At 32.3% G+C, this 15,192-nt stretch overlaps 1 protein-coding gene across 1 annotated transcript in view; it reads right to left on the reverse strand.

The window, feature by feature from the left end:
• Positions 1-15,192, reverse strand: part of LOC118183115 (ADP-ribosylhydrolase ARH3-like) — a 47,848-nt gene that overhangs the window by 5,028 nt on the left and 27,628 nt on the right. The window contains exon 6 of the mRNA XM_085825782.1: positions 4,698-4,780. Within this exon, the coding sequence (XP_085681908.1) occupies positions 4,698-4,780 (83 nt within the window). The remainder of the gene's footprint in view (positions 1-4,697; positions 4,781-15,192) is intronic.

Here is a 15,192-nt window from a genome sequence, read left to right on the forward strand (position 1 = left end):
GAACACTTGAAGTGCCACCCAAAAAAAAGCTTGACCATCCTTTCAGCAAATCAGAAACAACATTAAACACATTATGAGGTATTTTCATTTCTTTTAGTAAATTAAGAATAGCAGGCCACCATGCATTATCTGTCTGTTAAGTGATTTAGTGCTTGAAAAGAGGCCCCAAACTCTTGATATGATACTTTGATGGATATTCAAATCTTGGGGGACCTCTATTTGTGTTTGATGCCCCTCAATTCTACCAATTATTCACCACATTTGACCCTCATTTAATGATGACTTTGAGCCATAACTATTGAATACTGATCACTCTCAGACACCACATTCACTTTAAACAACACTTCAGACTAGAATTCCAATATGCGTTCATTGCGTACCACATCATCAGTCACCAAATTAGCATATTTCCAGCACTAACAAATGGACAGAAGTTCAATTTTGTGTTCGGTTGTATCTAATTAACATAAATAATTACAGCATTTAGGCATTGGTTGCAACATTAACTTTGAGCATACTTTTTCTCATTATCCTTTAATTTTGAAAATTGTAAATAGTGCCCTAAGACCTTGGTCCTATTTGTCTATAAATTTGTAAATTTATGCATTTATTTATTGGTTTAGTATTTGATTTGTTTCATGTTGTTTTGGCATTGCATTGTAAGTACGCTTCTTGTCTATGGATTGTGCTACCTGGACGTGCAGTATAATCCTCTGAAACTGTTATTTTAATATTGAATTGATTTTCCTTGGTTGTTAAGTATTACTCCCTATTTCGGGATTGTACTTCCCAGAGCATGCAATCCTTGGGAAGGGATACATACGTGTATGTTATATACGTGGAAATAATTTTATTGAAATTATATGTAAACTGTGGTATCTTTTGTATAATCTAACACAAAAGGCCTAAAGAATGTGAAGCTCCATTGGAAAAATAAGGTTATGGGAGCAGGTCCATTTCACCTTGAGATAAATATGTACCTCAGCAGTAGCAAGCTGGTGATGGTTTTGGCAACTAATTTTCCTCATCAAATCTGGCAAGAAATCGCTAAAAGTCACCAAATTTGGCAATATTTTATTTCTATACTTACGTAACTGATCCTATACCTATGTAATTGTCTCTGGCCCTATGTAACTGCATATGCCTTCCAGCAATTTTGAGAAATAGAAGGAAATTTCTCAGTGGATGGGCGAAGACTATATAAGACAGGAGACAGTATCAGTTCTCAGGTTTTAGCTCAGAGTTGAGTATTGATGATATTGAGACATCACTACATTAGTTTATGCATTTCAGGCTTTAAACGCTGTGTTTAACATTCATAGTAGCTTGAAGTCGTAACTACTTATTATGCTCTGTTATATGGAGAAGAGCTGTCAGTGTACTTTTACAAAAAGCTGCAGAACTGTAAAGTGTTTCTTTTGGGAAAAAAATATTATCAAGCTATTATCGGTTCTGTGTCTGTGTTCAATCCATTACGAACCTGCAAGCACCACAGAGGTAGGAATAAAGGAGAAACCATTCTCGCACTATGGCTGATGCAGTGCTGCCAAGCTTTGGTAGCCAAAGGGGGGTATCATACTATTGTTTATATCCAGAGCACATTACCTTGATAGAGGTTTAGTAGCACTTTCATACAAGATAGCTTTCATGTAAAATATTGCAAAATGTGCTTCTTTCAAATTTTTAGGGAAGATGCATAATAAATACTAATTTTAAACTCATCATTTTATTTTTATATAACAGAAAAACAATCACTTTGGGTTTATATATCTTAATAGAAAAATGAAATTAACTAGAAATCTTGAAATCCTTGTTAAAATTAATAAACATATAAGCTTTTAAGTCAACATTTTCTTCATTTGTAACCATAAATTCGTGCAAAATTGCATACAGAAACATTTGCAAACAGAGCAAAAACACCATGTGTGGTCGAGGTGAGGTAAGCATGTGAATGTTTGATGTGTAAGCATGCAAACATCCCACATCATCACAACAGCTTACTAAGAATTTGAAAATAAAGTGATCCACAGAGGTGAAAACCTTTGTGTATTCCGTCTGTCATTGCTTCAAGGGAGTGTCTGAGAAAAGACAGTTCAAGTCTCTCCTTCATTTATTATCTCCATGGTACATACATAACAATATTTAAAATATAAATACATGCATATGTTAGAGCAAATTTAAAAATAATAAAATTATACATGTCAATATACACATGCTATTATTATTTAACTATTTTTTCCTCGCTCTGAAAACAGATTATTTAAAGTTAAAAAATAGATTTCAAGCTATTTCACTCTCAGGTTTCAGTTATCTACATATGAAGCATCATTCAAGATCAATCTTTATTTTTTCATAAAAAATAACATTGTTAATGATTAGCACCGTGCTCAAACGGAAAAGCACAGATTTAAACTTTTTATATTCAAGTGTTAAGCTCTAGATTCATACAGTGCTTCATTAATTTGATTACATTACTGCTATAACAAATACAAAAAAATATTTTTTACTTATTTTTACTTTTTAAAATCCCTCTACTAGCATGACTATTATTAATATGAGAAATGTAGAAACTATGCTAAAAGCTAAAATGTACTTCAGATAAGATATTTTTGGAACTTAATTTAGATGATGCTAAAAAATAAAAAATGCAAGGAAAAAACATTCTCTAGTTCAAAGCAACTATAAGAATTAAATAGTTATTCTTTGCTTTCCATCCATTAGTTATAAAACTGCATGCATTTTACATTAATCTTTGCGTCTCTTTTTCTCCTATCAATAAGATTCACTGTTTCATACTTAAAAGTTCTACTCCAGATATGAATTCCTTGGACAATTACAGCAAAATTGCCAGTGTAACTTAACAGATATTAGTCAAATAAAGAAAGCCTTGAAATTTCACACTAAAAAGCACAAAACATGTTCAGAAAAAAAGAAACTCCTAAACCCTCCACTGCCAATCATTACTAATAAAAAATTACATTTTTAGTTTCCCTGCAGCCAAAAATTATTTGAAAAAGGTCTTCCATTGGCAAATTAGATTTTCTGGAGGTGTTACCTATCTATAAAAATCTTCTGGTTCTGCTTAATGTTCCCCCATTCTAATTTTTTTCATTAGCTTTTCAAAAAACTACTTAGTTACTTGTCTTTTGCATTATGGTCAACCAATGTCATAATTGGTTTCATTTTTCTATCATTTAGTATCTTTTGCCTTTTCTCACATAGGCACACATTTCTCTATTGTCATTTTCACTCCCATACCTGAAGAAGAGAGGTTTCATATAAACGTTTAAATGAATTTAGCAAATCCAGCAAATTTATTCACATTATGCCAAGTCTTGTTAATCATTATTAATCTAGCATTTGTTTCTCCAAGGTGGCGGGTTTTTTTTTTTTTTTTTTTTTTTTTTTTTACATTTAAACCACTGACAAAAAATTGTAAGTCACATGATTTGCTCTAAACATTAGTCGCTAGTATTTTATTCTTACTGATTTGTGGAGGAAAAATAAATGTACTTTTAAATGGTCTCTTTGATCATTTCTTTGACAGCTGACTCTTCAAAAGAAGGCTATTAATGTTATCTTATACTCTGCTTAATACACCATTATTTGGGATGCAGCTTGATTTCTACTGTTTGATGTCTGGCAGACAGAGAGAGATATATAAAAAATAAGTGCTTACCTTTATAAAATAAATAGGTACAAAAATGCAGATCTAAAAATATACAGATAAACTTCTAAATGATATATGGAATCATATCTAGTTTGATAAAATATTATTATATTATAATTAGTTTATTTAAAAAAAATATTTAGAAAGAAAAAGACCAAATAGTATCTTCATGCAAAAGATCAGTACTTTGTTTTTTAAGATGCCCTTCTTAAACAGATACACAAATTGTAAGCAAATAACTTTTTCAAAAAAAAAAGGAAGGATTGGATTTCTGAAGTTTGTCCAGGTTTGGGGTTTGTAAAATATGATACCGATTAAAGAGATGTAGTGCAAATACATGGAGACAACATAAGGAAGAACTGAGAACAATACTGAATAATCCCCAAAAGATACGGAAAAAAACTGCATATGTGTTAAATTACGGATTAGGAAAAAACTATTTTCATAAAATAGATAAAATTATTTATACCTATCATTGTTTCTGGTATAAAAATTATTTCTACCATAATGCTACTCCTAGCATTAAGAAAATAATAAGAGTAATAATAATAATTGTGAGGATGATACAAAAACCTCAAACTAATCATACAGCAGATGGAAAATGTGTGTAAGAATGCATGCTTCATTTGCAAATAAAGCCTCAGCTAGTGAAAATATATATTTTAAGTTCAAAGTCTGACAGTAGGAGAGAAAATACATTGCATGTGACATCCCTTCTAACAAGCAATGATATTAGAATAACAATGCACATTTTAAAAAATAACTATCCACAATTGTACATTCTTCCAAAGCAAATAATGGAAAACAGACATGAGAAGGGTTTATGATTTTCTGATGTATTTAAGTGCAGTTAATCAGATGAGACCTTCATATACAGCATACTCTGATGTTTCCAACCTAATGAAATTTTTAATTACATAATAATAATGGTTACTGGATTAAATATGTTTCAAAGCAACTACATTTGTCTGGAGAATGAAAGAATAAACATCATATTAAGACCTTCTTTTATGGAACTGAAATTTACCTCATACTCCAGGAACGGAGAGAGACCTCTTAGAAAGGAATATATTGCTGTTGGTACCGATCTTTGTGCTGATACAGCATTACCTATAAGAAAAGGAAAAAATTACTACATATCATGAATATAATATTATCACAGAAACCAACAAAACAACTACTATTTTTCCTATGATTATTACAAATTATACCATCATGCATCCCTTTTAAGTGTTGACCAGGCATGAAAGTGCAAATTGGCAAAAAAAGCTGAACAACGCGCGGACACAAAATTACACAGAAACTAATTGTGCACGTGCGACATAAAAAAAAAACACATTTTAATAAAATATCAACCTTTTAATATAAAAAGTATTAAACATATACATATAATTAAATTAAAATAATACTTGTACTTACTATTTTGTTATTAATTTTATCTTCCACTTGTTAAAATAAAATCAATAAATCACCAAGAGATTGTAATGAATTAACCTTCTTTAAGATGCTCTTTATGTAACTTAATTTAACAGTTAATACATGAATGCTGTACACAACATTTGCCCATTTTCAGTTAATGACAAGTTTTAGAGATAATATATATATATATATATATAATTAAAGGAGGAATACAAAAAATAACTATTTTGTCTCAGTCTCACTCGATCCTGATAAAAAATTTTCAGGGAAAAAACTTTTTCTTTTTTGCTACTTTTGCAGCCAACTTTTCTAATTTATGTTTGCAAGCTGGCCTCAATTTCTTTTCAGCAGCTTTTATACAATCCATTGATACTTTTTTATTTTCTTCTTTATTTTCTGCAATGTTTAATTGCTTTTTTTTTAGATTCTCGCTCCTCCTTTTCTTTTCTATCTCTAGCTCTTCTTTGCACAGTTTATGAGCATTCCTTAAATTTTTACATAGAGTTTTGTGTACTGGAGAATGCAAGTGGTTATCCGTATGTCCGACAGATGGCGCCAGCACCGATCGCTGAAATTATTGAAGTCAGCTCTCGTTTGACGGTTGCTTGCTCTTCTTTAATTCGATATTCGTACACATCTAGTTCCGCCTTTCCACATAAGCCCCACTTACTTGGCCTTGATGTGAAACAACGTATTTCGCGATCTCGGCTCAGGCAAACTTGAAAAGTTCGCAACAATGGGTGCCCGCGTTTGATCGCTAACCCGGCGTAATATTATACGATGGCAAGATGCAAATTTTTTTTTTTACAAAGAAAACAGGAAGAGAGAGAGCATGCCCTCCATTTACCCCCCCCACACACACACACACACACACACATATTTCACGGTCGCGATTTCTCAATGGTTCAGTATCGATCTCAGAAACAGCCCGGGTTACGTTCAAAAAAGCGGAATTCCGCAAAAACGCGGAAAACTTTCATGCCTGGTTGACTAAACATGAAAAACTCTACATAAATTCCATACAATTAGATTTATTTTCATTAATAACTAATAATAAAAGTTTAATTACAAAAACTTCAATTAATCTAGATCAATAATATTAATTCAGATGAATAACCCACCTTATTAATCCATACGTATAGTTAAAAAAAAATTAGAATTGCTTAGGCATATAAATAAACCCCAAAATAGAAGAAAAATTTTAATGCATTAAATCAGTTATGCTAAAATATATATTATTTTTTAAGTATTTAACAACATATTAAATATGCTTCAACAAATATTATTGATATAATTATTAAATAAATATTTAACAAAATGTTATAATTATTAAATACAATAACATTTAACATTTTGCTATAAATAAATTACATAATTTATTACAGTCAAAAGTCGTTAATCCGGACGCCCATAATCCGGAATGATTTATAATACGGACCTCAAAGCTACAAACTTTCTGCGCCTTCATGAACGCATTAATGCATTCATGCATGCACGTACTACCCTTATGCATGCGCATATGCATGTGTATAATACGTTTACGCATGCACGTTTAATGTATAACGGATGGTATAAGCTAAGCTAAAATTATCTAATTATTATTTCAGTTAATGTTGCAGATTGCGTTGTTCCTTAATCTTCGAATTGGATCCGGCTTATTATTTTTTGCAGACTGTTAGGGCAATTTTATAAAAGCAAGCTTGAACTTTCAATTATGCCAAATAGAATTTCCGATGCTGGATACTGCCAAAAGATCTACAAAGCGAAAGCATGTTTCGATGTCCATCAAACAAAAAGTGGAATTGCTGCAAAAAACGGATAAAGGCATATCCTTTCTCTACTCATTCTGAAATCTGTTTATCAATTTCACCCTGCTCTGCGGGGAAGGAGAACGTCGCCACACGCAATGAAATGGAAGCTGATCTGTCAGCACTATCCTTATCTTCAGGGCAGATGTTTTTATTTTATTTGGCTTATAATTCATTACTAAATGTAGTATTTCATCTCGATGTACTCTGTCTTTCATATGATTTAAATCAAATTCATTATAAATATCACGAATACACATCAAATAGTTTTCTGGTTGCAATTTTCTAATTTCAACTATGCGTAATGTATGCTTTACGCATGCGCGCATTGAAAGAAATGTTTAATAAAGTAAACAAATAAATATTAAGCTTTTTTGAGGGGGGGGGGTAAATTTTGATACCCTTTAGATCATAATTGTTCTTTATTTCATAAATTATGGTTTCAAATTTTTATTTTATAATTTCTGCATGCCATCTTACCAGATTTAAACTGATGATCTATAATCCAGAATCGCCGAAGTCCCAACGAGTCCGGATTAAAGACTTTTGACTGTATAACAAATGTTTAAATTTAGTAAAATAAGATAAAATATTACAACAATGAAAGGTGTTATTTTTCTTTTTTTCTTCTCATGAATAAAGAATTTGTAATGAAACATTGACAAAAAGCACAGTTGATGTTTCCAAACAGGTATTTAAGCATCAATCACTGATTGGCAAACTCTGTTACATACTTTAAAATGTCATTCAATTTAGAAATAAGAATTAACACTTTTTAGTCCAAAAAGGCAATTTGCCCTGAAGGACTATTATTTTCATCCTTGCATTTTGCATTGGTTCACTATAAATATCCGATTCACTTTTCAAATTGTTGCCGCCAAATATTATCGCCCTGTATTATATTTAATGAAATTAAATAATGAAGAATCTGCATAAATGTATATATGTTTCTCACATTGTGATAAAAGAACGGTACCTAGAGCCATCTAATTTTGAATAACATAAATTTCCACCCGAATATGGGCATCTGGAAGCCCAAATTTGGAATCTGTTTTTTTATCCATTTCATATTTTGTAAAACTTTAATGAATTTTTGATTAACAAACACAATGATTTAAAAGTGAGCAATGGAAACACTTTATGGGGGGGGGGGCTTTTTATTTCTAGCATGCGGAACTGCGTATCAGAAATTCTAAAGATATGCTCATTTTAAAATTATTTTGCAATATTGCTGTTGAGCTGAATTTTATGGTTTAAGTGCGAAGAACATGATGTTTAATAAATAAAGGTAACACACAAAATGTTAAAAAAATGCCGCTAAAATTAATTTTAAAATTTTTATCTTTGATTAGACTTTTGTACAATAAACTGATTTATCTATAACAGAAATACACATTTTTGAGTATCTGCCTTTCTTGTTTTCAAACAAAATTATTCATCTGTTAATTTACAGGTTTCGTACATACTTCTGCAAGCGGAAATTAAGCACTTTTACAGTCAATCAATGAAAAAACTTAAGGACCTATCAAATAGGAAGTGAATAAACTAATGCAATTATCTACACCCGAATTTCATTTATGCTACACCACTTTTGTTATTTGTAAGAATAAAATAATTCTATAAGTAGGATGCATTATTATTAAGTATAATTTAATATTTAACTTAATTATAAAACAAATTCAAGAATAAAATTAATTTCACAAATTTGAAAATTCTTGAAACATTTACTAACAGTTTTATGTTGATTCTTTCTTTTATGCCTCATGTCGTCACATACTCGCTCAGCCCAGAGATATATGCAAATTTTATGTCAAGTGGCATAAGTTAAACCATGAAGTAAAATAATAATCAGCATGACTCATAACAGAAGCTCGGCTATTGCAACCACAGTTGCTTCTTTAGAGACAGACAACCGCTGATTAGAATAGACGTGAAGGTCTGACATTGTTAAGTACTGAAAGTTAGTTGCACTTTGTCTGACACAGCTAGTATCATAGTTTTGTGCAGATTTGCTGGAATTGTAACCTAATTAATATACAGTATTTAATTTAGAGTTCCAATAAGCCACTTAGTACCAGAGATGACAGATTGATTTGTATTACTTTAAGTCTCATTAGTTGCAAGGAATAAATTTTTATGTTAATTTTTACATCCCTTTTATTATTAACGGTGCTTTTTGATTGATGAAATGCTACTTAGTGCCAACCTGACATGAAATTTATGTAGATGGTGGCAGTTCTAATGAAAATACATAAAAAAAAAAATGTATTTATAAAAAAATGAATTTGTAATAACAGTAATGTATCATATAACATAATATACATTCATGTGCAAAATTACAAAAATTTGCATATAACATATAATGTTAAACTCCTCAAAAAACTAATGAACAGAGTTTAAAGAAATAGGTATGACTATACATCTATATCAGAGAAAGAGATGTATCCTTCAAATATCATTTTAACATACACATGATTATCAGCTAATAGTGCTGGGATGTCCAAAATCCACATTGTGACATTGAACTGAAAATAAGCCTATTATGGGGTGTGGTCCTCCTCACAGCCAGATAGGTCATGCAGGGTGACAACATACTGGACAGGAAGCAGTTAAGGATACCCTGTGGCAGTCAATCCTACTCCTGTAGCATGAGAGTTTTCAACTCCGGGATGGTTCTCGCAGGGTGATGGCGAGATAAAATTGAACCCCAAACATGCTCAATAGGATTTAAGGTCAGCAAATCTGGCTGGCCAATTTATACAATGAATATTGTTCTTTCCTGGTACCTGTCATCCAGAAACAAGAACTCAGAACCAGCTCTGCGGTTGAAAAGTCGAATACAGGGCTCTAAGATGTCAGGAAGCCTTTATCAAACACATGAAGTGGTGTGTGGCCTGCCCAAACCATTACACCTGCACCATTGTAATAATCCCTTCCCCTGGTGAAATAAAGGATGATATCATATTCCAGGTTCTTCCCAGATACAGGTACGCCAAGAATCTGTGTCAAGGCTGAATCTCCACTCATCTGGTAAAAAGAAAAAGCTCCACTGAAGTTTTGTCCTAGTTGCATGTTGTCTGCACCATGCTAAATGCAATCTCTTGTGCACTGCAGTGCTCTCTTGTGTGTTTCGTGGTTACTCATTTTATCTGATACCTTATAAAATTTAACAACTCCTGTGAGAAACGTGGAGAATATCATGATAGAGTAGAAGCATACAAATCACCAAAAACCCCTAGTGCACTTATATCTCGCTCACAATCACAGCTCTGCAGACACACACATGTACGCTTACATACTCAACTTTGAATATTTGTGTATTTCTTTGGCGGCATAATTTGCGCCTTTGGTTCAATACTTTTCGTAAATATAGACATAGTGGCCTTGGATACTAATGCTCAAAACTAAATTAGGATTAGGAACAGCATGAATTATAAACAAATAGCTAAGTTTATTGCATTTTATTTTACAGCTATCGAAATGTGACGCTACTAGAATAGCAACGTTTTGAAACCAAAACCAAGAAATCATGAATCAAAACTAGTTGGCCGTTCAGCATAAAGAAATTTAAATATAAATATGAACTACTTGTTGCCATTCAGCATAAAAGAAATATAAATATGAATATTAACAAAATATTAAAGTTAATTTTATAAAATAATTAAACATGTGAACAAATATATGAAATAAAAAATAATTATTTCTCATGCAATAACTGGGCCACTACACTACTCCCCCATCAGTAACTAAGTTACGTTACGAAGAGGGAGAAATAGGTAGTAACTAGCATTGCAGTGTTAACCACTATCAGAATAATTTAGAGTCAGTCCTTGAGTCTAACAGGTAAATGTATAGTTCTGCCTGTGCAAGAATGTTTTTGATTCACATCTGAATTTGAGTCCAGTCTCTGCAAGTTACTGTAGTCAGGTTGTGTCAACTGGGAATTTTTCTCAATTAAAATATATGCTGGTTTCAAGCGATCCAGGGATACATTAACATGTTTTCCGTTTATGCTAATAGTAAAATATTTGTCTTTGTGATCAATAACAGGAAATGGTCCTTCATAAGGAGGTTCCAAAGGTTTTTTTTTTACCCGATCTATTCACTGAAACACATGAGAACAATTTTTTAAGTCTTTATGTACAAATATCCACTCAGATGAATTTTGATGAATAAGTCTAAGTCCAACAACTTCCATCTGTTTTTGGAGGAAGTTTCCAATGCTGTTTGGATGCGTGGTTCGCTGAAAAACTCTCTAGGAAATCTGAGACTCTGGCCATAAACTACTTGCGCAATAGAATGATTTGTATCTTCTTGAATAGCAGTACGCAAACCCAAAAGTACTGTTGGTAATGTGTCCGTCCAAGATATGTTGTTGTGGGCTTTTAATGCTGTTTTTAATGTTCTATGAAGGTGCTCAACTTTGCCATTACACGAGGAGTGGTAGGCAGTAGTGTATTGTAAATTGATGCCACAGATTTTGGACAAAGCTCGTAATGTATCACTTTTAAATTGGGATCCACGATCAGTAATGAATTTACTTGGTGTTCCGAAACGCCAAAGGCTCTTGCGACATTCTCAGCTGAAATATTCTCTAAAGAAATTGCTTCCATCCAATTCGAAAATATATCTATGCAAGTAAGACGATAAATATTCCCTTTAGATGGGGGAAGTGGTCCAATGTCAAGTTTTTGACGAAAGGTGAATATTAAGGGTTTGTGATCTGTATAAAATGTGAATACTCTTTCTTCTAGATAATGCTTAAAGTGTCTAACTGAAAGATATATGCTTAATAGTTCTCTATCATAAGTGCTATATTTTTGCTGAGTACCATTTAATATTTTAGAAAAAAATGCTATTGGTTTCCACGAGGAGTTTTCATATTGTTGCAACACTGAAAAGAAAATGCCGTATCTGAAGCATCTGTAAATAACGCCAGAGGTAGTTCAGAATTGGGAAAAGACAACAGTGCCGTGTTCACCAGGTCATTCTTGCACTTTTCAAACTGTTTTTCAGCTTCTTCAGTCCATTCGATTTTATGTTTGTCCCTCTTTTTAGCTCCCTTAGGATACGCATGTAACAAATGCTTGATTCTTTCCTGCATCTTTTATGTAACGATGATAAAAGTTAAGTATTCCAAGAAAAGGTCTACGTTCATGAATTGTTTCTGGTCATTTGTAGTTAGTAATAGCTTGAACTCTTTCTGGCAATGGACGGGAACACTTAGATGTAATTAGGTAGCCTAGAAACTCGATTTGTTGAACAGCAAATACAGATTTTGAAATATTAATTCTTAACCCAAATGTATTTAATCTTTCAAAAACTAATTTAAGGTGATTTTCGTGTTCTTCATGAGTACTGGATGCAATGAGTATGTTGTCTAAATAGGGAAAAACGAATTCTAAAGACTTCATGAATACATCGTTGGAACGTTGCAGGAGCATTTTTTAAATCGAAACTCATTACATTAAATTCGTGTAAACCGAAAGGAGTGATGATAGCCGTTTTACATTTGTCTTCTTCTGCAATGGGAATTTGAAAATAAGCTTTGAATATATCAATTTTAGAAAAAATATTTGTACCTCTTAAAATATGATGAAAATCTTCAATGCGAGGAATTGGGTATCGTTCAGGTATTGTCTGCGCATTCAATGAATTGGGTATCGTTCAGGTATTGTCTGCACATTCAATCGTCAGTAGTCCCCGCAAGGACGATATGAATCATCCTTTTTTGTAACAAAGTGCCAGGGGCTTGACCACTGTGAGTTTGATGGACGAATTATTCCATTATCAAGCATAAATTTAAATTCCTCTTTAGCTATAGCTAAGTGTTTTGGATCGAGCTGTCGTGCCTTTGAATAAACGGGTTGACCATCAGTCATAATAAAATATGTAACATTATGTTTAATTTGTGTAGGAAAATGGTTAGGTTTAGAAATTTCGGGATATTTCGACAGTAAATCGAAAATTTTTATGGATTTATTTAATGTGGTTACTGAGTAATCACTGGAAACATCAGCGACATCACACAGAACACAAAGCTGTGTTACGCTATAAATTAATTTTTTCTTATTTGTATCGATAAGCAATTTATATTTGTGAAGAAAGTCAGCTCCTAAAATACCTTTTGTGACATCAGATATTATGAATGGAAACTGAAAATCACGACGTAATCCCAAATCAAGAGTTAGCGTTTTTATGCCATAAGTGGAAATATATGTGCCATTAGCTGCATACCGTTTGTATTCAATTTTACATTTATTCTGTGAAGTAGCAGGAGTTATGCTTAAATCAGCTCCGCTATAAATAAGAAAGTGCAAATTTGATCTTCGGCCACGAACGAATGAACGAAATTCGCGACAATCCTTCATATTTTCTGCAGAAGAGTTTGCCACTGAACCTACTGCAGATTCGAGTTTTTCTGATTTTTGGAATTGTTGTTTATCCAAGCACACGGAGGCTGGCATTTCTCTGGAATACATTTTGCTCCAAATCGAAAGTGACAGAAACAAAATTTGCCAGTAGGGTCATATCGTTTACGAGATCGTGAACGTGAATTACGTAAATCCGAGTCCCTGTTTCTTGAGCGAATGGTTATTTGATCAATTTTTTGTTCAAGAGAGGTAATTCTTCGCTACAAATCATTTACCGGAACAGAAGGGGCATTACCACTAAATACTTCTGGTTTCCGATTCATATCACTAATTTAATAGACGCTAACTTAGTTACATCTTCATCACTAACTAATAATATATTTTTTATGGAGACAGATAGCTTCTCCAGCCATAATGTTTTGATTAGATTATCAGACACATCTGTAGAAGCAACTGATCTCAACTTCTGCAAAAGTTGGCTTGGTTTCATGTCTCCAAGCTCGATACTAATCAAACGTTTAATCCGTACATTTTCACTTTCTTTGAATAAATGTAATAACCTAATTTTAGCATCCGAATATTTTGTGGCACTATTGTTCATTACAATGTCCCAAATACTTTTGACGAACTTAGGTTCAAGCTGTGAAACTAAATAATTAAATTTCGTTTCTTCTGAAATGATATTACTAATTTTAAACTGAGCTTCAACTTGAAAAAACCATATTTCTGGTTTATTAGTCCAAAAAAGAGGTATTTTTACACTCACCTTATAAAGCTCTGGTGGCTGCATCATATCTTTCGTAGCAGTTTCAGAAGAGTCATTTGTTGACATTTTGAAAATTAATCAGGGTCACCACGATGTGGCCTTGGCTACTAATGTTCAAAACTAAATTATGATTAGGAACAGCGTGAATTATAAACAAATAGCTAAGTTTACTGCATTTTATTTTCCAGTTATCGAAATGCCACGCTACTAGAATAGCAACGTTTTGAAACCAAAATTAAGCAATCATAAATCAGAACTAGTTGCCATTCAGCATAAAGAAATTTAAATATAAATATGAACTACTTGTTGCCATTCAGCATAAAAGAAATATAAATATGAATATTAAAAAAATAATTAAGTTAATTTTATAAAATAATTAAACACATGAACAAATATATGAAATAAAAAATAATTATTTCTCATGCAATAACTGGGCCACTACAACATAATTTGCAAATTTTCTTAATTTTGCACACATGTGTATATAACATTCAGTGCGCATAGCTGAAACTGTACACAACTTTGTACAATTCTCTGAATTTTACTTCGCTGTATGTGGTAAAGGAAGTATGGTAATCATGAAAAAATTTCAGGTATGGTATTTCAATGGAAATTTCCATTCTGATTGTTCCCAAATCCATTTTAACTATTTTATTGTGTGACATCTCTATGCACAGACAGAATAAAGGATTCCTTTTTTCCAAAACGGGTTGTAAAATAGATTTTTTCATGATATCTGTACATCTCTATGTATTTTGCGTAACTCAAAAATGTTAAAAAAAAACATAAAAGCCCATAAAACTTTGAAATTATGTGTATGGGAAAGTTATAACACCTAGTTATTATGCATCTCCCTTTTTTATAGCAATGGGCAGTATCAAAAGTTTATATATGCTAAGTACCCTTGAAAACAGTATACCAAGAAGAAAGAAAGGTACAATCACAAAATTTTGCAAATAGTAGAGTGAGATCAACTATACAAAAAACTCAAATTTCGTGCCAATGCAAGTGACCACACATCCTGCTATGGTGCTGCAATCAGGAAGTGGGCCCTATATAAAGTGGCACATAGATGAAGATCCATGAACATGAGAATCACATTCTGACTCTAGGAAGACTTCAGTACATGAATAATGGCAAATAGATGTGTGAGAA

The sequence above is a fragment of the Stegodyphus dumicola genome, chromosome 10, assembly GCF_044657685.1.
Source record: "Stegodyphus dumicola isolate Sdum_Otavi_A_Nest chromosome 10, ASM4465768v1".
Lineage (NCBI taxonomy): Eukaryota > Metazoa > Arthropoda > Arachnida > Araneae > Eresidae > Stegodyphus > Stegodyphus dumicola.